Source organism: Tachypleus tridentatus, chromosome 13, assembly GCF_004210375.1.
Source record: "Tachypleus tridentatus isolate NWPU-2018 chromosome 13, ASM421037v1, whole genome shotgun sequence".
NCBI lineage: Eukaryota > Metazoa > Arthropoda > Merostomata > Xiphosura > Limulidae > Tachypleus > Tachypleus tridentatus.
In genome coordinates this window covers 62849411-62877106 of record NC_134837.1, presented here as the reverse complement: position 1 = coordinate 62877106, position 27696 = coordinate 62849411, and the positions used below count along the sequence as shown (strand labels likewise).

The following is a 27696-nucleotide window of genomic DNA, read 5'->3' as shown; positions in this document are numbered from 1 at the left end:
GTGACAGCCTTGGAAAATCTATGTAAAATCTGCTCCTTAAGTCTCGAAAACTGTTTGATATATGATAATAAATCATTGCGTTCTTAACGCGAGAAAATAGTGATTGGTGCTTAGTAGATGAGATGATAAACAGGAAGTGAAGGTAATGGGGTCAGTCCACCCGCAAATACGGCCTGATTCGCTAACAAAAATAACTCAGCGTGCTAATTAAAAAGCAAACTGTTATTCCTATGGAAAAAAATCAAACAAGAGAGCGTTTAATTTCTACATGACTAGATTACTCTCTGAGAATGGTTAGAGTAAGAAAATTGCTTTATCAATGTCATGGTACAACCTTGGGAAACATGGAGGAAAAGAAATAGTGGAAGACGTACAGTACAGCCCAAAACTACATTAATTTGCATGCACAGTTTTTATTTAAATGTCTTTGTGATAACCTAGCCTTACCTCAAACGAAAGTTTAGTGTAACGTTCTCCAAATATGTGAACGTTTTGAATTCAAATAAGTTTCACGTCATCAAGAGTTCTCCAAGTATATTAGTTAAAGTCTTCAGACTGGTCTACTTATCGCAAGGGGGTGTTCAGTGAAGAAAGAGTGTCAATATAGTGAAAACATGCGCACACGCAGCTCATAATATTTTTATTGCTGTATTTAGCTCATTAAGGTGCTAATAAAATAGTACTTCATCTACTTGTCCTTTATTCCCAAGGAAAATATTCTGGAAGGCAAATGACGACATTGATTTATTGAATCTATAGTTCAAAGCTAACGGTATAGTTCCGAATACTAGCTACTTGCTGTCGCTAAGCGCGTGGATCAAGAAAACACATTTTTGCAGATTAGTTTAGCTGTAATTTTTTTAATTGCACAAAATTTGTCCACTTATATTTTATTTTCTTACAGCATGTATAATTATCCTCGTCAATCAAACATGCTCGCACTTTCAGCTGTGGGGCGTTATAATTTTACGATCAATTCCACTATTCATTGATAAAAAAAATAGCCCAACAGTTGGCGGTGGGTGGTGATGACTAGCTGCCTTTCCTCTAGTCTTACACTGCTAAATTAGGGACCGCTAGCGCACATAGTCCTCGTGTAGCTTTGCGCGAAATTCAAAACAAACCTGGCCCGGCATGGCCAGGTGGTTAAGGCATTCGACTCGGAATCAGAGTCCACTATAAGTATGTTGATCAGTAAGTTATATGGTCATTGTATAGTCAGTGAGACGTCAGGCGATTCTGAGAAGATAATCTACACTGTGGAATAGCATTACGTGATTAAAAGCTTCCGTGAAAGTATATTTGTGCACGAAGTAATGTCCAGGATGTCTAGAGAGATTTATGAACAATAGTACCAAATGGTAGAGACACTAGAAGAGTGAATGAAATACTATTAAGAAACAAATCCAAAAATAATAGGTATGTGAAAGTAGTGGCTATTAAAGAGATATAAACAATAACTAAGTAATAATGTAAGTTATTTTATTATGTATACATATTTATAAATTTGAGAGTGTATGTGTATGTCATAATATCTTGTATTGTGAATGAATGCCTTTTCTCAGCAGATCGTTTATAATAAACGTCCAGGAATATTACCTGCTTACTTTTATTTAAGCTGTAAAGTTTAACTCGTAATTTGTATGGAAGAAAAGATGAACACGACACTAGTTACAAATCGTTATTAAAACATTTACTGTTGATAGAACAGGGTTCAATTAATTATGTTGTCTCTTCCCCGAATATCACTTACCCTAATGTATGAACATAATCACTGTATTACATTCTATTCAGGTAATTAGTTTGGTGTTTGTTTCAGGAGGCATGAACGTCGAAACCTCTTCCCTAGTCCCTCCGGTCTGTCCGCTAGTTGGAGGTACATTATACAAAGGTCAGGTTTCATGACGATCTGAGTGACCCAAAATAAAGATCGTTCATGCATTTACGTGAAAAGATGGCGCGCACAGACAGTAATGGTTATACGTTGGACAAGGCTGAAAGTGAGGCGATTCAGTTCGCACGTGTATGAGTTTCTCAGTGCTTTTTATTTGATGTTAATGTTTTCCCCATCTAAACACAGCAACTTCCGTAAGAAAAAAAAAAAAAAGTGATAATTCTTCAAGGACACAAACCGTCCTCTTTATAACTTAGTGACGTCACCACATTTTACACCAATCATTGTCCAATAGAAACTACGCACGGTTATCAGGACCAGTGACGACTTTTCACGTTTTGGTGCACGAAATGGTTAGGGTACGAGAATGAGGATCATTTGGTGACGCATAAGAATCTTTGACGGTTGTGTCAAAACTTGAAAATAACAGGCAGATTCCATAGGTTTAAGTAAGCTGATCAAAGCTTTCTTAAAAAAACAAGTTTGAAATATAATTAATTGACCTCACCGATTTTAAAGAAATAAAAACAAGCTAAAATTGGGGGGTCTTGTGAGTTTTTTTTGGTCCGGAGAAAGTCCGGATATTGACATTCCGGACGAGGGATCAGGTCTAACACCGAGAGAGAAACAAAACATCCGGAAAACGTGGGCCATCGTGCAAAAAAATTTAAAAGCAAATGGCGTTGAACTTTTTATCAGGTCAGTCAATTTTCTTCGCTTGTACTTTACTTTGATTTTGCACACCAGCTACGAATAACTTATAAGCAGCTCGATTATTGTAAGAGGTTGGCAAACAACGATTTGTAAGTATAGCTATAAGAAGGAATTGTGTTTTTGGTGAAACAAACTACGAGTTTCGACGTGAAAAAGACAGACCAATGATCTGTCTAAACACGTAGTTTGTTTTATCACCAACAGAACTCTTCCTTGTGCTTATAACTCGTTGTTTGTCAGCATATCATTGTATTAGCATAATTAGTTTGATTACTACCAATAAGATGGGTTTTATTAGAAGCTACTAGACTAAAAAAAAAAACTACTTAAAGCCTTATAACAAAATGAAAAAAAAAACTTATTTTAAATGCACATTTTTAGTTTTAAAAATGAAAAAGAAACTTCTTAGGACAACCATGAAACTACAAAACGAACCAGAAACTGCAGTTGTTTCTCGTAAACTAAAATAAGACATTTTTTTCTTACTGGTTTGTTTCTGGAATTTCGCGCAAAGCCACTAGAGGGCAGGCGTTAGTCGTTTTGAATTTAGCAATGATGGACAAACCACGAAAAGTGGGATTAGCGTTACATTATAAAACCTCATATCTGAAAGGGGATAGCATGTTCAGTAACGGGTTTCAAACTCGCGACCCACAAATTCTAAGTGGAACTTCATAACCAACAGGCCTTGTTAGGCTCTTTTTTTTTTTTTTTAATGATAACTTCAGTCTGCAGTAAAGAGAAAGGGAAACGAGTTCTTAACGTCAATATTGGCACGATGATGACAGCAGCTTGGGATAGACATGATACTAATACTTTTAATTTTCGTTTGAAACATAAAACTTTAGGGCTCACTTTGGAGGTTTGTTTGTTGTTGTTTTCTTTTAATTTCGAGCAAAGCTGCACGAGTGCTATCTGCGCTAGCCGTCCCCAATTTAGTACTGTAAGACTAGAGGAAAGGCAACTAATCATTATCACTCACCGCTAACTCTTGGGCGACTATTTTATCAATGAATAGTGTGACTGACCATAACTTTATAACGCCCCCCACGGCTGAAGGGGCGAACATGTTTGTTGTGACACGGATTCGAACCCGCGACCGTCTGATTACGAATCGAATGCCTTAACCACGGGGCCATGGCGGGCCTCCTTCGGAGGTACATATAACTGACGACGCTCTACGTCTAAGACTTAAGAACAAGAACTTCTATATCTACAAGAAGCTCGTGACCTTTATGATACGTACACATACGAGAACTTCAGGATACTATCGTTGTCTTACAAGTGATAATACGAAAGGCAAGCTTAACAATTTAACATGAAGAATCGAGTAATTTTGTAATGTAAATTTTATATAAATAACTTTTCATAGTTCGGCTCTGAAATATATTGCTGTAAGCTATGTTTTTAATGTTTCAGTTTGGTTGTTTGCCAGAGGGAGGAACCGCTAATATGATGACGACACTAGATCTAGAAATTTGTAGAAGTAGTCTTAGAATGCGTAGAACGGTACTGGTTGAGAAACTGAAATCGAGAAATAAAGATTCATTATAAGTACGAGAATCAGTGCAGCATCTCGTCATTTTTTCAGCTCATTTACTGACTGAGGAATCAGTGACGTATTCAAATCATTGTTAGCTGTTGCGTATATACAGTTACTCCATCGATTAGCTGTAAAATTGTAAGAACAAATTTATTTGCACCTCAGTCTTAATATCATTAGCGAGTACATATTTGTTGAAAGTGAAAATATTTTTTTAAGTTAAGCCGACAACTGTGTACAAGTGGTAGTAATGCGTGGCAAAAGTAAAGTAAGAAATAAACCTTTTTTTTTGTGTGTATGTGTGTGGTTATGTGGTCTGGACTTCAAGTTATTTTCATAAAACTTTTTCATCCAGAGAAAGAACGTGTTATAATAATATCAAGTACATTCGACGGTCGATTTGGAATCGTTTGTCTGAGCTCGAGTGAAAAGATTTACTTTATATTTGAATACTCGTCTCCAATACTCTCAACAAGAAAATTAAAACAGAACAAAGTGGTACAAAAAACAAAACGTAATATGTGGAATGTCGTAATCACTGTAAATTACATAATATACAAAACAACAACCAGACAACGCCACTATGTAAAATAAGTAATATTTGATTTTCTGTATATGTAGATTCTTTGAAGCTCATCCACAATATCTTAAGTTGTTTAAACCGCTGGCCAATATTCCTATGGATCAGCTGCGAAGTTCCAAGCGAATGGAAGCACACGGTTTGTCTGTAATGTATGCTATTACGTCATTGGTGGACAGTCTGGATGACGTAGAATGTTTGAAGGAGCTGCTTTTGAAAACTGCACATAATCATGCTTCTCGTGGAATACAGGGTGAACAATTTGACGTAAGATATTACTACTGATTTTTACTAAGCTATATTAATAAGCAAGTACGCAAATCAATTCGGGATTTTATCGAGTTAAACAAGCATATTGCAATACAGTGACATCTAAGATTCTGCCAAGGGGCTTTAGTTTCATGTTAAGCACAAACGTACCTGATAGTCTTATTGTGGTCTGCCTAATGTGGGTATCGAAAAAACGATTTTTGAAGCTTTAAGGATTACAGTTCAATCACCAGGAAAACTGCCAAGATAGAACATTTATTATAAATCAAATGTAGATTATATATATATATATATATATATATAATTGTTGCTAGAATTGGGGTTATGATCCCAAGAGTTTTCCAGGGTACTTCAAGGGGTCCGCAAGTGATGTTTGAAATTTCATAAAAAATATTTGAAAAATTATTTATGTGAAAAAAATAATTTTTGCAAAACATAATTTATATAAATTAAAACAATTTTAGGATACGGATTTTTTGTACATACACGGATTTGTTTCAAAATAAAAGATTTGGAGGTCCATGATATACTTCTTTCTAAATTTTGCGCAATTCTACACGAGGACTATCTGCGCTAGCCGTCCCTAATTTAGTAGTGTAAGACTAGAGGGAAGGGCTAGTCATCACCATCCACCGCCAACTCTTGAGCTACTCTTTTACCAACGAATAGTAGGATTGATCTTCACATATAACGCTCCCACGGTTAAAAGGGCGAGTGTGTTTGGTGTGATGGGATGTCGAACCCGTGACCCAAAGATTACGAGTCGAGTGCCTTAACCAGTTGGCCAGAGATTCGTGAAGAGAATCTCCCATAACAGAGATCATAAGTTTGAGAAGCGCTAACCTAAATGATTATACTGCTAGACTATGAATGAGAATTATAGTTGGAAATAAAAAATTCAGTTCAATGAAGATGTAAAAAAGCTTACAATATTTAGTCTAAATTTATTGTTTTGGAATTAAGCACAAAGCTACACAATGGGCTATCTGTGCTCTGTCCACCACGGATATCGAAACATATTAATAGCTTTGTACATCTAAGCCTAAAATATCTTGAAGTAATAATACTTTTAACTTTACCCCGAGTTTTAACTTGTGTGGGTACCACCAGAGGTCATTGATGTTGACTGCAGAACCTAAGCATTCCGAACTGAATTACTTAAACTGTATATATTAATATTTGCACTTAGCTGTAAAGTTACCGGGCTGCCAATGAAGAAGTCTATAGTTGGTGTGTTGTGGTGCTCAAGAACGAAAATTGGTTACAGAATAAAGTCAATACGAAAGTAATAATATGACCTTAATCGCCAGGTGATGGCGGGTTTGTTTTATTACAACAAAGCAACATCAGGTTATCTGTTGTGTCCATCGATGGGAATCGAGGCCTTGATTTTAGCGTTATAAATCTATAGGACAGAAGGTGGGAAATGTCTATGACGTCAACGTATGAAACATATACTCATGTGTTGTTCTATTGGACTTAATTTATTAATATATAACAGAAATGTACTTTATTAATCGTTTTATAAGGCTTAAATGTTAAATGAACTATAATATAGTACCACTATAATAAAGGGTTCACTGAAGAGTTTGTATTTCAGTAAATTTTAATTTTTAATTGCCCCACCCCCACACCACCCAGCGATATGTCTACTTACAATGCTAAACACCGAGTTTCGATACCCACGGTGGGCAGAGAATAGATAGCTCATTGTGTAGCTTTGTACTTAACTACAAAGAAACATAATTTGTAATTTATAAAATCTATATTTTATTTTAAAAGGCTGACAACATGTGAGAAGCCTGTAATTACTATAAGTTTTATTTATTTGAAACTGAATTTTCTTTCATTGAAAATGACTTAAAATAAGGATCTAATGACATTTGAACAAATTGATGACTTGCTGGTAAGGAAGTAGCCATTTTCAGTAATAATTATTTATAAGATATCAGTATTAAACTCAGTTATTAGTCAATATTTCCAAAAATATAAAGTAAGTGTTTGTTCACTAACATAACAAATATATTAAAAATTAATTTTCATTTTGTTTCAGAATCTGGCCATTGTCATTTTGAAATTTCTAGAAGATGGTCTTGGAAGCTCCTTCACGCCTCCTGTTGGTGAAGCATGGAAGAAGGCCTTTTCTGTCATGAATGAAATAATTAAGCAAGGCTTGAGAGAACATGCAACCGAAAACTAAAATCTACCAGGACGAAATTCACATTACTATTATAACGAAGGGAATTATGGCATTTTCACATTTCAGGTAACGTAATCATCAGTAACGAAGCACTTTTCTTACCAAAGTCACCTGAATCTCAGTAACAGTGCTGTTGATAAGCGTAAGGAAATTCACGATCCTTCTAGAATGTTACGAACATGCAGGCAATAGAAAGATACTGTTATTTTTAGACTCTTGAAAACTTACTTTTAAAATAGAAATACGTATTTTTGATTGATTGGGTTGTTTGTTTTCTGATTTTTAATATTCTTTGATGTTTTCAACGGTGATGCTCATATAAAGGTTTTGGAGAAATAAATGTCACGGTTTGTGTTCTGATGTTTTAAAATAAGTTCGCTGAACATATTTCATAATCTAAGTTGATTCTTTCTGTTCACATTTTTTATTTGTTTATATCATTGGCTGTCTCGTCGTTTATTGAAATATATCTATGCTTATGTTATAAAGCTATTGCTAATACCGAAGTTCATGTCGTCAGTTTGTAATGTTGGTTTCTGAAAAAAAAAGGTACTTATTTAAGGGGCTCGGTCATCAACCGTTGTCAAGTCGTATGGTTAGACAAATATAAACACAAAAATAAATTTCACGTAGGTATAGACTTGTGTTCACTCAACGTTGGCTCGGCATGATCAAGTAAGTGGTTAGGGCGCTTGATTTATAATCTAAGGGTCGAGGGTTCGAACCCCCTTCGCACCAAATATGCTCGCCCTTTCAGCTATGGGGTCGTTATAATGTGATGCTCAATCCCGCTACTCGTTGGCAAAAGAATAGCTCAAGAGTTGGTGGTGGGTGGTGATGATCACCTACCTTCTCTCTAGTTTTACACTGTTAAATTAGGAACGGCTAGCGCAGACAACCCTCGTGTAGCTTTGCGCGAAATTCAAAAACAAACAAAGAAATCCGTCAACGTACCATAAGTTGTACTCCTAACCGCTTGTTTGGTGTTTTTGAACATTTAAAATACTAGGGATGAAATATCATACTCCAAGTGTCTGTATTAAAAACAAAGTAAAAAAAACTTCAAAAATGGAGTGACGCTCACCAAAGATTTTGATTACAATCCACTGAATTGAATAAAAACATACAATAAGACTTAGAAAAGGCTTAAGTGAATAATAATAAATTGTAAATTGGGTTAAAAATGTCTCGTTACAACCATTCTCTTTATTTAAATAAATAAATAATATCTTTAACTGTTTAGTATTTTCCATAAAACTGAGTAAAAATAAAATAATTGCACAGTAGACAAAGAATGACACAAAAACAAACTAATTTGAGCATGGATTTATTTGTTTTTTTTTCATGACAAACCTACTGATGATTTATACTGACGTTCATAATATCAAGCTGCTGACCAGAGGGAAGGCAACTGACCAGCAGCACCTACCGCCATGGCCTGGTTTATCTTTTACCAACGAGTAGTGGGATTGAACCAGGGGCGTAAATTTTTTACACCCGATGGGGGGGGGGATGATTTTTGCAACCACTTATGTGAACTGTTCAATTTGCAAATTGGTAATCTCTGATTACGTGAACCTGAAAGCTGTAAATATGCAGTCACAGAGTGATCTTGTTGCCACGATACTTGCATGTATACTTAGGCCTACTGACTGATACTTACGAACTATCGCTTAGATCGAAAAGCTTAAGCACGCCTATATTAAAGATGTGCATTTCGGCTGCTGAAGAAGCCTACATCTAGGCCTAATTATGTAATTCGATTGGTAAGAACACGAGAATCACAAGAACAAACACACAATTTGTAGGCCTGTGATGCAATAAAACAATTCAACAGACCAAACTGTAGGGGGGATGATTGTATAAACCATACCCCCACCTAAAACGAAGGAAGGATGTATACCCCCCCCAGGATCTACGCCCCTGGATTGAACGTTGCACTATAATGCCTTGAAAGGGTAAGCATATTCAGCGCAAGGTTTTAATCCCGCGAAGCTATCAGATCGCGAGTCAAGTGTTCTAACCTTCAGACGTCTGGCGTGGATCAACTTCAGGTCTCGGTTTATTGTTTTCAATAATGGTAATAAATGACGCCATTATAAGTAATATGATACTAAAAACTTAGGCAGACTAAATACAATGATTGCCTTATCCTTAATATAGCGTATTGTACAAGGAGGGTCAAAATAACTCTATACTTGGCACATTTGGTGTTATGCACTTGGTACTAAAGAAAATATTACGAAAACAACTGAAACGTATTGAATTTTCTTTTTGTCAGAGTGGAACATTCAACAATATCCTATTCAAATATAATTTCACTAAAACCCTTAAACACGTAACATTGCTGTAGTTTAATATATTACTTCTTTGTTTTACGTTACTGTGTAGTGGTTTTGCAAGAGAATGCACGACTTTCTGTATCATTCATCGCGGCCTTATTAAACATCAAACATAATTAAATAAACAAGCTTGTTGGTTCGCCAGTTCTTCTGAACGAGTGGTTAATCTGAATAAAATAAATAATATGTTGTTCTTAAAAATCGTAAACCTAATTATAATGTGTCATAACTCAAATATAACTGATAAAGATTAAAGTTAATCAATTTTGTCTAGTTCACACCGAAACTCTTGCTCAAACGATTTATGATATAAATAATGTCTCGACCATTGTTATGTTTGTTTTTATTGCCATGCCCTGAATCGGTTCGTTTAAGTTTATGTTCGCATTTGCTATGACATCTGCCTTTCGGGACGGGATCTGGCCGTTTTCTCCGGTGCTACCTTGCCTCGTTCACGAATAATATTAAACATTACTACTTCACCCAAAAAAAGAGTTTAAAAATTATAAAGAAGGGAAAAAAAAAGAATAATTCAATAACCTTCCACGAAAGGGGACGAAGAGGAACCACAACGTTCCTGAACACTCCAGTTGGAGAGATAATTCTTCTGATTTCTCTCTCTCTAAACTAAACCCCTGCCACATCAGTTTGCGTTTGCTGTTATGTTTGTTGATTTCTGTTGCGTTAATAATCCGCAGTTGTAGCAGATACATAAGGTTGGCATACTATTGTGCTTTCACTCATAAATTCTTTTTTTTTTTCCTAGCAATCTCATCAATATAAGATTCATGTTTCTGGTTTTGAGATCAGTTGTGGTGTAAAAAGAGACGATGGCTACATGATGTGTTGATATACATTTTTTTATACACATTAGTGAGATGAGTTAAAGCACCAACAACACGATTTCAGGGCACATATTTGTCATTTTTTAAAATCTAGATGTGTATAAACACCACACGTCCGATATGATGGAAGAAACCAAAGCCATTTTGATGTTTTGGAAATAAGAGGATTATTTGTATTTTATAGAGAGAGGCTAAGCTGGGCTATCTTCTATGTTTACTGCTGGGAATCGAACTCCGGATTCTAGTGTTTATGTCTGTAAACTTACCGTTGTCCCACCGGAGGACAATAAGTGGTTAAGAAAAGCTGCTTTTTGTGTTTCGAAGATAATTTTTTTTTACATTACTATTTATTTACACTGATCCTTCAACGTTTACAGCGGCCCAGCATGGCCACAACGTTAAGGCACTCAACTCGTAATCCGAGGGTCGCGGGTTCGAATCCCTGTCACAGCTCGCCCTTTCACCCGGGGGTATTATAATTGTACGGTCAATCCCACTATTTTTTAGTAAAAGAGTAGTCTAAGAGTTGGCAGTAGGTGGTGATGACAAGCTGCCTTCCTTTAGTCTTATACTGCTAAATTAGTAATGGCTAGCGCTGATAGGCCTCATGTAACTTTGCATGAAATTCAAGACAAATAAACTTTAATTTTACTTGTATTTTGTAACTTAATTAGGACTAATTTGTTAAAAATAAATTTTCTCCAGTGACAAACATTGACACTTTAGGACATTAAGTTGTGAGAAGTAGTTACATATTTGAATAGATATAAAAAATGGAGACGGATGTTAACAGTTTGTACTTTAACTGGATAACTCTACTGAAGAGGTAAAGATCTTGATGTTCAAAAACAGAATTAGGCCTAAAACAAACTTCTGTCGAGTTAACTTTTGAAACGTAATTATTAGATGATGGTTGTTTACCATCATAACATCTTGAGCTGTTATGTAAGTGAAAAACCTTTCTAATTCTTAGCTACTTTCTTCAACTTGGATATGTGTTCTTGTATTAAACATTTTAATTTTGTGTTTAGAATGCATTCTGGTCATGAATTTTAATTACTATTTAATTATAACACCTGCAAAGGGAAAAAGAACCATAGAGACACAAAATTGCAGACAAGTTACATATTAATAATTACATATTCATATGTAAAGTTACTTCATTAACATTTTGTTTTGTACACCAGACTAACTGTGTGAGATTTTCAAAAGTAGGGATCGAATTCAAACTTTTAAGAGTTAGAAGTTGTTTTTAAATTCACGACGTTTGTATTGTTCCGTGATCCTCCTCTACTGAAACCTCTGAGCCAGATGCAGACTGTCTTGTTTTGTCTCCCGATGAGCTTAACGATTTATAACGCTACAAGATGGGGGTTCTATTTCCTTCGGTGGACAAAACAAATAGCCTAATATAAATTTTTACTAAAACAAACAGACATCCCTAGATATCTTGCTAATTCAAAGCAAAATGTTATATATTTCAACCTTAGATGTGTGTGTGAAGGGGGGATCATAACAATCTGCTGAGGGCGCTTGACTCGCAATCTAAGGTCGCGGGTGTGAATTCCCGTCCCACCAAAAATTTTCGCCCTTTCAGCCGTAGGGACGTTATAAAGTGAAGGTCAATCCCACTATTCGTTGGTGAAGGAGTGGCTCAAGAGTTGATAGTGTTACTTACTCTCTAGTGTTACACTGTTAAATTAGGGACGGCTAGCGCAGATAGCCCTCGTGTAGCTTTGCGCGAAATTCAAAATAATAAACCTAAGAATGTTAAAACATTGTTTTGTACTTTATTTTAATTAAAGTTTTAACACCTAAACCAGGCGTCTTTAGAACACATTTTTACTTCAAGTGGGAATCTCGTAATCACAATCATCACAAACATAATAATAAATCATTGTGGCAAATAAAATAATAATTTGATCACAGTAACAGTTTTTTTCTTCTTCCAAATTTGTAAAAAAATCCTTACTTTGTTAAAAAAATTATTATTTTTGGCATTTGTGTAGCTGAATTATGAAAAATCCGTTATTAAAATCAAAACAATTTTTATGAAGTTTATATTCGCAGACCTGTTCTTTTATTACTTGTATGACTTACGATTTTGTAGTACACAGCAAACAATTTAATTTGTGTTTTGTTGTTTCTACAACACAGTAATTGTTATCGTGTGAAACTGTTGAATAACATACTCTTCAAAAAAAGAAACGCAAAAGGCAAAATTGAGACATATTGTTAACAATTTTATTCCGGGTAGTTCTGTATGACATGTGTGAAACTTTGCTCATTCACCGCTGAACATCCAAAGTCTGCAAAGGCGAAGTCCACGCTCACAAGTTGACGTTTAACGTCACTCAACGTCAATAACGAGTATGCCCCCCGTGAGCATCAATAACTGCTTGGCATCTCTTGCCCATGGAAGCGATTTGATGACGAATCACATCCTGTGGAATGGCTGTCCACTCAGCCTGCAAAGCTGCTGCAAGCTGAGGTAGAGTCTGCGGTTGAGGTTGTCGCCGTCGCAGACGTCGGTCCAACTCGTTCCAAAGATGTTCGATGGGGTTTAAATCTGGTGATCTGGAGGGCCAGGGAAGAACGTTGATGTTGTGGTGTCTCAAGAAGACAGTGGTGAGTCGGGCTGTGTGAGGACGGGCGTTGTTATGTTGAAAAACGTCATTGATGTTCACGATGATGGGTTGCACATGGGACCTAAGAATCTCGTCGACGGTTGCGTACGGTCTGATCGGAAATCCTACGCAGCCCTGGTATGGTTCAGGCAGTAGACGTCGCAGTGGTGGTCCTATCCCGAAGATGACGTAACCGGATGTAGCGATCTTGTGCGGGCGTGGTCACACGAGGTCTGCCAGATCGTGTACGGTCACAAGTTGATCCATGTTGTTGGTTACGATTCCATAGCCTTGTGATTGTGCTTGGGTGGACATTCACAGCTCTGGCAACATCTGATCGAGATTCGCCTGCTTCCAAGCCACCAATAACGTTGTTGCGTTGTGCTTCAGTTAGTCTTGGCGTAACTTTATTGCGTGTCGGTGGCTTAACACTGAGCTATGGAAACCGAGAACCCGTCACTTTGAGAGGATTTTGCACATGTTGCACTTGCAGAACATGCAGATCTCTCAAACATATTTATTGGACACGAATGCGTTTTGGCGAAAAATCCGATGTTTTCCTCCGTTTTCAATGTGCACAACTTTTATTGTCATTTTGGTCTGACAATCAGTGCCTTAACACGTGTAACATCACATACTCTGAGCTTGTAACGTTATTACATATATTTCTCTTTAAAATAACAAAAATATCCCTTTTCGTTTCTTTTTTTGAAGAGTATATTTTAAAGTGTTGTTATTGGTTGTTAGAAAATTTATATTCATTTACGACTGCCCTTAAAGTTTTGTACGTTCCCGCGAGAATACAAGTTCTGCGTTTCACACCTTATGGAAAAACGTCATGGTTTCTAATGGTCTTGTTTGTTTATAGTTAGCTGTCTATCATGAGTATCGAAACCCTGTTTTTAATGTTATAAGCCTTCAAGAAACAGCTGATGCACTGGGGCTTTCAATGGTCACTTTTTACATTGTTCTACTTGTATGTACATTCGTCATGAAAAAGAAAAATAAATAATATTTTACAAGCCTATAATATTTATAAAACAAATATATCGCATTAGCGTCTGTGACGCCAAATTAGGCATAACGTAAATAACCTAAGCCTAATGTGACTTTACCTGATGGTATAATAATTAAGAACAAACATATAAATAACAGTGGCTGTCATTTAATTAACTCAATATAAATCTACAACAGTGTGATTTACTTTATAAATCATTTAAAAAAATTCTAACACTAAACAGCTCAGAAGAACAAGTAATGAGTAAAGCATTAATGATAACAGTAGTTATCAAATTAAGACAGTAACGGTCAGTACAGCGTTGGAAGGATAGGATTAAAGAAACCACCAACGGGAAGGTAATTGTAGAAGACCAAATGAACAGATATGGTTGGAGGAGGACAACTTCTGTGAAGGACAGCGATCCCTGATAAAGGGAAAAGCCGAAGAAGAGAAGACTAGTCAACTTATAAGTCTTTTAGACTAAATTTCGTTAACAAACTTAGAGTTATACATAAATATATATTTACTACCGAGTATCCTATACTTATGTGTGTTTTTGTCTATTTTACGTGAATATCGAACATGCTTCAAGCCCTAAGGTACTCATGAATTTTGCCCTTTTAATTCTACCCAATAAGACCACGAAAGAAACATAGTGGAAGAATGCATAATTTATTGGTTACTGTATCGTTCGATTTCGTAGCCTCAGTTTCGTTTTGCAAAGTGACCTTCAGAGACGTGATGTTGTTATTCGATCAAAGTTTTTAGTTGTTTTTTTTTATAAATAAAAACAGAAACGTTGATGATTATTTCTACGTCGATAATGGACAAAGTATCAAATTTATTCCTTTACATCAAAAGACGATTACTGTTCTAAATCCGATTGTATTTTATTAGTGGAATTTACGTGGTTGATTGTTAGCCTCAGCTTATGTGTGAGCAGGTTACATTTTATAAGGGGACTGACTCTGTTCATCGTTGGTTCTAGTTAACATTTTAAAGCAACTCGTCATACTGACCCAATAATCTTAATCTACTGGAAGATCTTACATTTCTATGTTCATCATATGAGTTAACGTTAACATGCTGACAGCAAAGACAGATTAGTTTATAAACAACATTTGATGATTTAACTAAAAGATTACGACCTTTGAATAAAGAAAAAACACTGCAAAAGGCAGTCGGGTTTACTCGACTGTGTTTGATTTCAGGATACGCCTTACGAAGAACGATTCGTAACTGAGTTTCTACACTCGGAGAATGTTTACTAACATTTTACAGTTATAACCTACGGCCATTTTGGAACTTCATAACTTTGTCCAAATAATTGCAAAGTATTCGATTAATGACAAGAACAAGTAAACCATTATTAGCATATGGATTATTTGATATCATTCAATTATTTATATCGAAGTTTATAGACATGACGAAGTAAGAACTGAAGCAAACATTTTCTTTAGACACTGTTGGTATAGAGCTATCGAAGTAAGATACAACCCATCGAACGTTTCTTTGTGGTAAATGTCAGGGGTGGACAAACTTACTTAACGTAAGAGCCACATACGATAAACTTCAGATGTTTGTGAGCCATAAGACGTGAACAAATATTACACACACGTTTTCATTGTTACATGTTCATTTTGTCACATAAATTTTGTATAAATATTAAGAAATACATGTATGTAATATTATTTATGTGTATAGTTTTTAAACTGTTAATTTGTATTAGTTACAATAATTACAAAGTACACACACACACACACTTTCAAAATTGTGGCTGATTGTTATTTTAACTATATCGAGCGTATTTAATACGGTAATGAACTAGGGAAACACCTAAGGAAAATATGCAAATTCGCATTTCATTAACATTAAATGAGACAGCCAAAAATAAAAATAAAAGGGGTAAAAACAGATATTTTTAATTATATTTATTTGTCTTAGTAAATATCTAGTCAAAACACGGAGGAAAATATGTAAAACAATAAAATTAGAGATATTTTAATCAGATACCACCTTACAAAATTTTAGTCTTATCATAATATTTTTCTGACAAACAAACATTGATACAATTATCAGGCTGTTTACTGTTAGTAGAGGTCTTGTGAGTTTTCCATCTTGGTTGTGAGTCGTTGAAATTCCGTCTGATATGTTGTCAAGGCTGTACGAATTAGCTCCGTCAACTGTTGATTTGTAAGGATTGCACGATGCTTCGACTTCACAAATTTCATTACAGAGTACAGTGATTCACAGCAGTATGTTGTGCTGTAAATTGAAATTAGTTGCACATTGGTCTTTTTCAGTTCAGGAAGTTTTATTTCTGGAACTTGCTTCCAGAACTCAGATGTAGAATGGGATTTATGGATCATCTTTAGATCCAAGTCCTCCTGTAGTTCCATTAGTTCCATTTCCACAGCAGATAATTTTGTAACCAGAGATTCAGAGAATTGGATAACCATTGTTGATCACATCAACCATGAGTGGCTTTACAAGAAAGGTGAAGCAGGGCTTCAGCTTTTGCAAGTCCTCAAACCTGTGTAGGAAATTATCAAGCAGTCCTTGTAACTTATCTTTGTATTCTTCCAGTTTGTGGTCTTTTATTTCAATATCAGAGAATGTATTTACTCTCCTTTTGAGAATGGAATAGTAACTGAAGTTTCTTGCCAATATGTCTCTTTGAAAAAGTCTTATTTTATTCTAAAAGCTGAAAAGTAAGATTAGAAACAATCTTATCCTTCCCCTGGAGTGCCAAGTTGAGAGTTTGTAGATGATTCATTATATAAGTAAGAAACATTAAATCTTGTATCCATTCATAATATCAGTAAGGAACATTAAATCTTGTATCCATTCATAATTTCCCAGCTGAGGATAGAATTTTTTCTTCAAGAAAATTAATAATAGGCTCCAACAGATCCACAAACATATTCAAGACATTGCTGGTTGACACCCATGTCACAATGCAGTAGAAAGGGACATCACTGGGTTTATCTTCAAGCTCCAGTTCTTCAATAAAATTTTTGAACTGTCGGTGGGTTTCCCATTTAAGGACATGAAATTGACAGTTTCAAGAACAAATTTCATAACATCTTTATACTTAAAGTAGCTGGAATCTCCTTTCATAAGTGCAATTAATTTTGCATTTTTCCTCACCATTGCAGGTACTCCATCTGTTGCAACACTGATGAGTTAATTCAGTGGAATATCAGCATTTGTTAAGGCTTGGTCAAGCACTTTTTTAATGTCAACACCACGAGTTGTTTCTTTTAGTGCCACTAAGCTCAACATCTCTTCTTTTGCAGTTACATCAGAGGAAACATAACGAACAAATACCGCCAGTTGTGAGTTGTCTTGTATGTCTGTAGATTCGTCAAGGGCTAAGCTGAATGCAAGGGAATTCTTTAAATCATTTTGCATTTTATCTGCAACACCAGCACTCATCTGGGAGCTACGTCCCTCTGTAGTGTGGCGTGAAGCTGATGTTTGTGCTACTAATTTGTTATTTGAATCTAACACTGCAACAAACCATATTCAACAAATTCACCATCAGAATATAGGCATTTAGCACGAGCCATATTTCATGATATAACAAAACTAGCTTCAGTTATTGTGTCAACCTTCTTACTGAACGTTTGCTGGCTATTTAGTGATGATTTTAACACAGTTAATTTGTTTCTCCGTAATTTTGATTTAGGTAGATAATCAGACGAAAAGTTTTTGTGATTTGTTTCGTAACGGCGTTTCAAGTTACTGTCTTTGTAATGACTGAGTAACATATTGCAGATAAGACATAAAGGTTTACCTCTAACGGTGAATGCAAAATCTTCCTCCTACCCTGGCTTAAAATTTCTGTTTTCATACTTTCGCTTCTAACAATTTGATGATGCCATCTTCCTTCACAAAATTTTCACAAACACTTCTAAAAATTTAAAACAGTGATTCTTAAACTGAATTCAATCGAACCCCAGGGGTTCGGTGAGTCAGTTTCAGGGGTTTGGTGGAGATCAAGACACACATGTGTGTGTGTCCATTCCGTTCACCCCACTCTTATGATTCGTGACGTCATGTTCCATTTAACCATCATTGGCTGCGGCTGATCACGCCATATCACTTGGCCTTAATATCTGTGCTGCAGAGAACTTCGTGCGCTTAGCAGTCGACTTGTGGCTGTAGTAATCGTGCGTCATTTGTGATTTTTTTCCTAATCTTTCAATCCCTTCTATTAACTATGTCGAGCAAAAACAGAAAGTGGTCAGATGAATACGTGCAATATGGATTCACGTGTATAACGGAACATTATGGGAGTCAGCGTTCTCAATGCATGATTTGCAATGCCAAGTTGAGCAATTCTAGTCTAGCACCGGCAAAACTAAGAGAACACTCCCTAAAGCTGCATGGAGATGGGAAATACAAAACACAACGCTTGCTGAATTCAAGGTAAAGAGAGCCAGGTTCGATGAAAAGCTACTTTGCCTGTTCTCGGCTTTGTACCCATCGACAAACCGATCCTCACAGCATCGTACGAAGTTGCGTACTTGATCACAAAGCAGGGCAAACCACACACTACTGGTGAAGCACTCTTAAAACCAGCTGCGTTGAAGATGATAAATACCATGCTGCTTGAAATAAGTTATCCCAAATTCCTCCTTCAAGTGACACCATCAGCAGCAGAATAGATGACATGAGCGATGACATCTTGGCTCAAGTAGTTGCAGATCTGATTTAAGCCCAGCAAAATTCAGCCTTCAACGCGACGAGACCACTAATGTTTCCAATCTAAGCCAGCTTGTTGAATTTGTGCGCTATGTGAAGAACGACTAGATAAAAGAAGATTTTTTATTTTGTAAGCCTCTTACAACAACAACTAAGACACACGACGTGAAGAAACTTGTGGATGACTTCTTCAGAGACAACGATCTTTCGTGGGATATGGTTTTTGCAGTTTGTTCGGACGGAGCTCCAGTCATGCTGGGACGAAAATCTGGTTTTGGTGCGCTGGTGAAAACCAATGCACCACACATCATTGTAATGCACTGTGTTATGCACAGGCATGCGTTGGTAACAGAAACCTTGCCTTCAAAACTGGCAAAAGTATTAAATATTGTAGTGGAATGTGTGAACTTCGTGCGAAATAGTGCCCTGAAGCATCGCATCTTCAAAGAGCTGCGTAATAAAATGGGCTCTGAATTCAAGGTACTTCTGTACCATTCTAACGTTCGGTGGTTATCCCGGAAAAAGGTGCTGAATCGTGTTTTTGCCAAGCGTGTGGAATTCGCCCTGTTTTTACGAGAGCACCAACATTATCATGCAGATTGCTTCAAAAAATCTGAGTTCATTCTCATTTTGGCGTACATAACCGATATCTTCAATGCTCTCAATCATCTCAATCAACAGATGCAGGGCGGTGGAGTCAACATCATCGAAGCGGAAGAAAACCTGAAGGCTTTTCAAAAAAAGCTACAGTTATGAAAACGACGAACAGAGAATGATAACTTCGCAAACTTTCCCCTGCTGGACGTCTGTGTAAGTAAGATCAAAGATGTGTCTGAAATCGGAGACATTTCTGTACCCGGGGAACTGAAGCAAGCAATTGCCATGCACTTAGATGAGCTCGCAAAGTCTCTCGATGGATACTTCACCACCAGAGAGTCATATCCAGCATGGGTGAGACAGCCATTCACGTTTAGTGTTACGACAGCAGATGCAAATGATGAATATCTCGACTAAATTATTGAACTTCAGCAAAGCCAGGTTGAACAGCAACTTTGCAAAACAGTAACGCTCTCAACGTTTTGGTGTCACCAAATCGTAGCGTACCCTCTTATTGCTAAGAAAGACCTTGAGATACTCATACCGTTTGTTACAACGTATCTTTGCAAGCAATCCTTTTCGAGGATGGCAGACATGAAAACGAAGAAAAGGAACAGACTTTGTTGCGAAAATGATATGAGTGGCACTTGCCAAGGAGAAGCCGCACATTTCTGAACTTGTCTCTGAAAGGCAACAGTAAAAGTCACATTGATTTGCAGTAAATATTCATTGAGTTATGTTTTTGTGTGAAATTCATGTTTTGTTGGTTTTGTTCTTTGAACACAGTGATATTGTGTGCAACTGATGCATGGTTCAATTTGTGCACTAATAAAATATCTACTTTTGTTTTAAATTTGAAGAGATCATATTTTATTTTTCCAATTACGAAAGGTTCAGTGAATGCAAGTACGAAACTTCCGGGGTTCAATACCTCCAACAAGATTAAGAACCACTGATTTAAAGTGAAAAGAAACAACAAGCTCCAACACGTGCATCGCAACCAAACACTACAGCGCCCAGTATCACACTAATACTTCGTTAAATTCACTGCCTGCAACACAGCCACACACGCCACAATCACGCGATCGTAATCCACGCCAACTAAAAGTAACATTTTTGGTATCGGCTTGTACGATTACAATTCCTCTGTAATCCTTGTTGATCCGAAATTTCTTTAATTCCTGACACCAGCATTAAAATTGGGATTTAAATTCTTAAATGTATCCACTCACCATGAATATTAAACTTATGTTTTAATCCAGTGAACTCTCAATTTATATCTGGTAAATAACTATAAAGCTTTAACTTTTTTATTTACCTTTTATATTAATTGTGATGCAAAAAGAAGCTCAGTCAACATATTTCACGAGCCGCGGTTTGGCCACCCCTGGTATATGTATACTTCACATTTGAAATTACCATCACTGTTATGAGCCTATTTTTACTCAGCGATGAACTCTGTATACTGTTCGTTTTTAAGTACTCTAAAAACAGAGAAATATAATAAATTTGTAAAGAAGGTGGTTCATGTATCATCTACGTGGCTATGATATTACAGTAATTCGAAATACTGTGGATAGCCTTAAGTTATTGTTTTTATGATAACGGATAAAACGATTACCAAAAGAAAGAACAGTCTAGTACCCAAGGTCTCCAGGTTGATAAAAATCATAAATTTTGTGTTACATTGCTGAGATATCAACCTTTCTCAAATATTACTATTCTCCCAAAGTTGCTATGTTATGTCTTTCATGGAATTTGAGAATGACAGCATTATAATGCTTATATTCTTCAAAGCTATGAATTATTCTTTACTTATATAAACAAATAAAACACAAACACACACCTTGTAATCAGAATTATACTAACTGAAATGTGTTAGAGATAGTTCACTAACTTAAGTTTTAAGTTTTACAAAAACACTTACTATATTCAGACAAATGTGTGTGAAAAATGTACAAAATAATGTATTTTGAATATTACATTTGAAGGTATAAGCCAAGTTCAAACTGACTTTCTATTACATTTGAAGCCGTAATACAAGTTCAAACTGATTTTGTATTATATTTTACGCCATAAGCTGAGTTCAAACTGATCTTTTATTACATTTGAACCTGTAATACAAGTACAAAATGGTCTTCTATTCCGCTCAAAAGACCAATTTTCAGTCTTTTCAGATTATTTAAGCCCTCCCCTACTAAATTAGCAATAAACATACAGATTTACAATGCTATAATTCAAAGTTCGTCTCCCCATGTTGTGCAGAACGTAGATAGCCCACTGTGTAGCTTTGCACTAAAAGTTTTGTTTGTTTTTGTTTTTGAATTTCGCACAAAGCTACTCAGAGGGCTATCTGTGCTAGCCGTCCCTAATTTAGCAATGTAAGATTAGGGGGAAGGCAGCTAGTCACCACCACCCACCGCCAACTCTTGGGCTACTCTTTTACCAACGAATAGTAGGATTGATAGTGACATTATAACGCCCACACGGCTGAAAGAGCGAGCATGTTTGGCGCGACGGGGATGCACTAAAAGAAACAAACGAAAAAGTTAACAGACCCAGGTATTTACTTTCTGTTTTTCGACATTCTAGTATAGCAAATTCAATATTATATTTTTATTTTACTATGTAGGTTTATTTCAGTTTAATGCATATTTAGAAATGTATGTTATTCATATTGTTAAATTTGTATTGCGCAAGTCCCTCTTGTTCTCTAAATTTATAGAAGATTCTCGAGAGTAACATTCAACAATATATGTTTTACGAAAACACCAGTGTATCTTCGAGTATTGTTGAACTTTCGAGAATCTTACTTAATGAGTATAAAAGCTAGCCATCGCAACACGCTACAGTCAGTATATTATAAGCCTCAGAAGTTATAACTATGACAATCGCTTATTAATCGGTAAACTACAGATACTTCACCAGGAACGTTTATAGATTTCGAACATTCAACATCAAAGAATGAACTTCGCACGTTAGTATTTCTACGAAAACATCGCATAGCTTCATCGTAAAAAAACTCACGTGTGAGGATATAGATATGCTACCCGTTAAGTAAGCCGCACTCATGTCAACATTGAATTATTCGTTTCGTGAACTATCGATAAAATATTCAGTTCTAGACCACATAGAAGACTCAGTATTGTTTGAAAGTTTGTAAAACTCTTGTATATAAATCATATTTTGTGATAATTATTTGTAATAACCGTTATTATAAACTGTGTTTTTATTTGTATATTAGAATGTATTTGGCAAATATCATAAATTATAATACGTAACAATAAATACACATAGCCTAGACCCCAGTTTATCACAAGGAAACGTTTACTGGTTTATTCATCTCCCGGAACTAGAATCTAAATCTGGTTTATTTCTTCATTGCATTATAGTTAGAACTTACACAACCTGTTCTGAGTACAGTACTTGAAAGAATGAAGTTAATTTTCTTGAACATATGCTAAAAAGAATAGTTCATTCGCCAGTCTACTACACAAAATCATACATACGTTTTTAACGTCCATCATGGCCAGATGATTAGGGCGCTCGACTCGTAATCTTAAGGTCGCGGGTTAGAATCTCCGTCACATCAAACATGCTCGCCCTTTCAGTCGTGGGGGCTTTATAATGTGAGGGTCAATTCCATTATTCGTTGGTAAAAGAGTAGCCCAAGAGTTGGCGGTGGGTGGTGATGAGTAGCTGCCTTCCCTCTAGTCTTACACTGCTAAATTAGGGACGGCTAGCACAGATTGCCCTCGAGTAGCTTTGTGAGAAATTCAAAAGAAACCTTTCTTAATAGTAAATAAAAACAACCATCTTTTACATTTATTTTCCTGAAAATCTTCCATGGTTGTTCTTCTTGGTAACCGAAAGATGCCTATTTTTAAACCCCATTTTTCCACTAAGTAATTTCTTTTATTCTGAAGATCGGATACCAAAACCTATACGTTCATAGATTGTTTACTTTTATACCGTGTGATAGTTGCAGGTATATGTGCTGGTATAACAACACTCCATTTAAAAGTAAGAACGCAAGAGATTCTCATTCCAAGCCGGACACAACTGTATAATCCCTGTCATACGCGATCATTATGAAAACGTTATTTTTTCTTTCTCTGAGAGTAATTATAATGTTCTGACTACTGGTCACTTCAAGCTTGAACTGCTGACTTAAAAAACTCTCATTCTATTCAACAACAGCACAGTAAGTTTACTTACAGTTAAATCTGTTTTAATAACTTCTGCATTTTCTTGTTTGTGTATATATCTCGTTCATTTTAAATTCAAACCTTAAAGCAATACATCTAAACATTTGTACCCCTTTCATTAAATGTGTCACGTATTATGTATTTTAACCTCGTGCTTTTTTTCATGTTAATTTATTAACTTTTTTCTTCTTGTCCAACTTAATATTTCTATTTTTAAAACAAAAATCTTTTTAATCAGTGATGTCGAGAAAACCTACTTGTAGAGAAAAATATATATGCAGAAACGGCTCGTTTGGGTTGAGAAAAATTTTTTTACGTAAAGGAGCGAACAACGTTTCGACCTTCTTCGATCATTGTGAACCTGACGATGACCGAAGAAGGTCGAAACGCTGCTCGCTCCTTTACGTAAAAAAAAAAAATCTCAACCCAAACGAGCCGTTTCTACATATATAAAAATCCTTTTAAGTCTTTTGCTGAAGATGGTATTTGCTTATTCTGAAGCTTACGGTATAAATAATATCTATACATAGATTCCGAAACGTACGGTATAAATAAACCAGTAATTAAACACGATGCTGCTATTAGATTTTCTCACAGCGTGTTTGGTCTCTTTCATAAAACTCAGTCAAAGTTAGGGAATTCATTTAGCTTGTCGATTCCTTTCTGACCGAATCTTTCTTTCGTTATTATTCAGTTAAGGAAAACACACAGACATAAAATCGTTATCAGTGGGTTAAGGAAAACACTCGGACATAAACAGACAATGAGACTCTTAAAGACGACTAAATCTGTTTAGCGGTTGAGATTTAAGTAATATGATATAAAAACGTTCTATAACAAAGTACAAGTAAAAACAGTTTAAAAAATAAAAACTCTACGCTGTTACAGCAGAGAAAATGAAATTGAATAAAATTATCAACAGAGGAAAATATTATTAGGCATACGTAATGCATTCTATATAGTCTGGAAAATGTCACACAAAATCTTAACTTTGTTCCCGACTACATAAAAAAAATATTTCACAAGAGATGTAACACAGTCATCTTAGGCTTAATTAAGATTATTTCCCGACTGCTTACATGAAGATTTCTTTAGGGATGCTGCAATGAAATGCACATGTACGAGTTTAAATGTATACTTCTTTATCTCCTGCTGGCCTCCAAGCTTCCAAGAAACAACACTTAACAAACCAGTTAAACAGTAGTAGTTTCAGAGAACTAGAACCAGTCGGGGCAGAAGCACCAGTTTCGTAATTACAAGACATGGATTTCACATTTTCTTCTAAGAGGATAAGTTGTTGCACAATTAAAATTAGAACGACAACAAGTGAACAAGTGGCTTCGAGCCTAAGAGCATTGTTGACGTAATTTTTGAGCATGCGCTAGAAATGACGAAGAACTGGACGAGAAAGAACAATCTATTTCCATCTAGAGAAAAAATAGAACCACTTATCATTCGTAGTCGCAGCAAGCCGTTATATACGAAATGGATAAAGGGAGAAAAACAAAAGATTCGATTTATGAGAATGATATGTAACTCAGAAGAACAAAGTTGTAAACTTGATTATCAACAAAAAAAAAAAAGGAGAAAAAATACTAATATCTATAGTTTAGGAAAATTGTAAACAGTGAGAAAATTCTCCATGATTCAGACATTGTCAGTTCCAAACTACAATGTCCGAATCATGGAGAATTTTCTCAATAAACTTTCATTTTAAAAATTAATGTGCGATTTTTATCCACAGTAACATAACTGGTTAATAAATAGACACATATGTTTGTTTGAAATATAGATACACTTGATTAGCTGATATATAGATGCACGTCATTGGCTAATAAATAGTTAGTTGATAGACAGGTAAATACACATGATTGTTGATAGATGGATACACATGAATGACTGAATTATAGGCAGACATGCAAGTTGATAGACACATACACGTGATTGATTGACAGGTACAAATGACTGACTGAATTATAGACAGACATGACTAGCTGATAGATAGAAACACTTGATTGGTTGATTGATATAATCATATATGCACACATTACTGACTGATAGATGTGATTGGTTGATAGATAGATACACATGAATGATATATATATATATATATGCTGTTTTGAGAGCTCTAAAATAATAGTGATAAGCTTTATATAAACACATCTGTCAGCTTTTCTTGATATAATCCATTTACTAGCTCAGAAAATACGAAGTATGTGTGTTATACAATGACCAACACTTAAACAACATGAATTACAAGTTATTTAAAGTAGTGTAGACCATGGAGGAAGCTCCCCCCCCCTCTATCAGTGGTTCAGCGGTACGACTGACGACTAAAGAAGTAGAGATCATGTTTCGATACCCATGGTAGTCACAGCACAGATTGTTCATTGTGTATCTTTGTATTAATGAACAAACGTAGCCAAGAGAAGTCCGACTTTTCCAATAAACTAATCCTATACGAGTATATATTTTTCTGACTTATTTTAATCGATATAAGTTTTTGTTCATTGGAAAAAGTTTTATTGTCACTGTTTCACCGAGGGGAATCGAACACCTGATTTTAGCGTTTTAAATCCGTAGACTTACCGCTGTACTAGCGGGGGGGGCACGTAACGTAATAAATCGGAGATTCGTCCGAAATAAATTATAATACGTAACATATGATCCTACAGTTTTTAATATCACGATTGTTTCTTTATAAAAATTTAGCAGGCGGGGCCTGACATTGCCAGATGGTTAGGGCGCGTGACTCGAAATCTGAGAGGCGCAGGTTCGAATCTCCGTCATATCAAGTATGCTCGCCCTTTCAGCCGTGGGGACGTATAATGTTACGGTCAGTCTCACTATTCATTGGTAAAAGAGTAGCCTAAGAGTTGGTGGCGGGTGGTAATGACTAGTTGCTTTCCCTTTAGTCTTATCCTGCTTGCTTAATTAGGGACAGCTAGCACAGACAGCTCTCGTGTAGCTTTGCGCGAAGGTTATAAGACAAACAAATCCAAAACAAATCTAGCAAGCGGTTTCGAGTCTCGAAACATGAGTTATGTTTAACCACCAAACATTATTGTTACATTTAGCTACCAGACACTGCTGATACGTTTAGCTAACATATATTTCTGTTATATTTAACCACCAGATATTTCTGCAATACTTAGCCACCAGGCATATTGCTACTATATTTCCCCTTCAAAACAATATCTTGTGTCGCTTACGTGGGCTTTCTTGACGTTTTGCAATAGTTTAAAAATATTTAATGGATGATTGATGCACTACGAAAAACAGAAGTTATCTATCTGTGGCTATGCTGAATAGTAAAGTAGGTAGTTAGCCATTTGCAGAAAATTCCTCTGTAAAGCGGAGAATAATGGCAAAAAAAACCCCCATAAAAACAAATAGAAATAGTCATTAGAATTCCGCCCTTGCAAAGCTATATAAAAAACACGAGTCCGTAATTGAAAATGTTTAGTATTTTCTTCAGTCACGCTCAGAGGGGGTGGGAGGATGGGAAAAGTTTTCCAATATTAGTGTAGTCATGGAAACATAAATCACAATGAACGAGTTGCAGGCAATGAAAGGTCGCCATACAAAGAGATAAAAATTAGAATTGCTGTTATATCTCACGATCACTTACAGAAAAAAAAGTTTACTTTTATGATACCAAAAATAAAATACAAAAAACAGTTTAATTCAGCAATTACGGGAAAGATCAATATACAAATATTGACAAAACATTAAAATCTTAAAAACGTTATACAAACTTTAACGACGCTGTAAGTTATAGGAGTAGACGTTTCTCTTGATTATTATAAGAAAGAGATGTATATTAACAAATTTAGGTGGCTTATTGTTATAATACCCCATTTTTATCCTTCTTATTCTCCAAAGACATCCAGACCTTCGTTCAAGTGACAAAATATTTAAATAATTCAATTTACCGCTCTGTCTTGTTGCTATTAATTTATATAAAACATGTGAAAAAGATGCACTTTCTACAATGGATTAAACTTTAATTAATGGAGATATGTCAAGAAAATCGAGGTTTGGTTTGGTTAGAATTTTGCGCAAAGATACTCCAAGGCTAACTGCGCTAGTTCTCAATACCATCCACTGCCATCTCTTGGTCTATTCTTTTACCAACGAATATTGAGGTTGACTATCACATTATA

At 35.7% G+C, this 27696-nt stretch overlaps 1 protein-coding gene and 1 pseudogene across 2 annotated transcripts in view; both read left to right on the top strand.

Annotated features, from left to right (window-relative positions):
• Positions 1 to 2228: 2228 nt before the first annotated feature.
• LOC143240552 (globin C, coelomic-like) lies at positions 2229 to 9668 on the top strand. Its single transcript, XM_076483184.1, has 3 exons — positions 2229 to 2593; positions 4773 to 4998; positions 7055 to 9668. The coding sequence occupies exons 2-3, from the start codon at positions 4831 to 4833 to the stop codon at positions 7199 to 7201; spliced, it is 315 nt and encodes a 104-aa protein (XP_076339299.1). The 5' UTR covers positions 2229 to 2593; positions 4773 to 4830; the 3' UTR covers positions 7202 to 9668.
• A 13719-nt stretch (positions 9669 to 23387) lies between these two features.
• The window catches only part of LOC143240550 (serine/threonine-protein kinase SBK1 pseudogene), a 62580-nt pseudogene continuing 58271 nt past the window's right edge, over positions 23388 to 27696 (top strand). The window contains exon 1 of the transcript XR_013021815.1: positions 23388 to 23526. The product of XR_013021815.1 is annotated as a serine/threonine-protein kinase SBK1 pseudogene, transcript variant X3 (transcript). The remainder of the gene's footprint in view (positions 23527 to 27696) is intronic.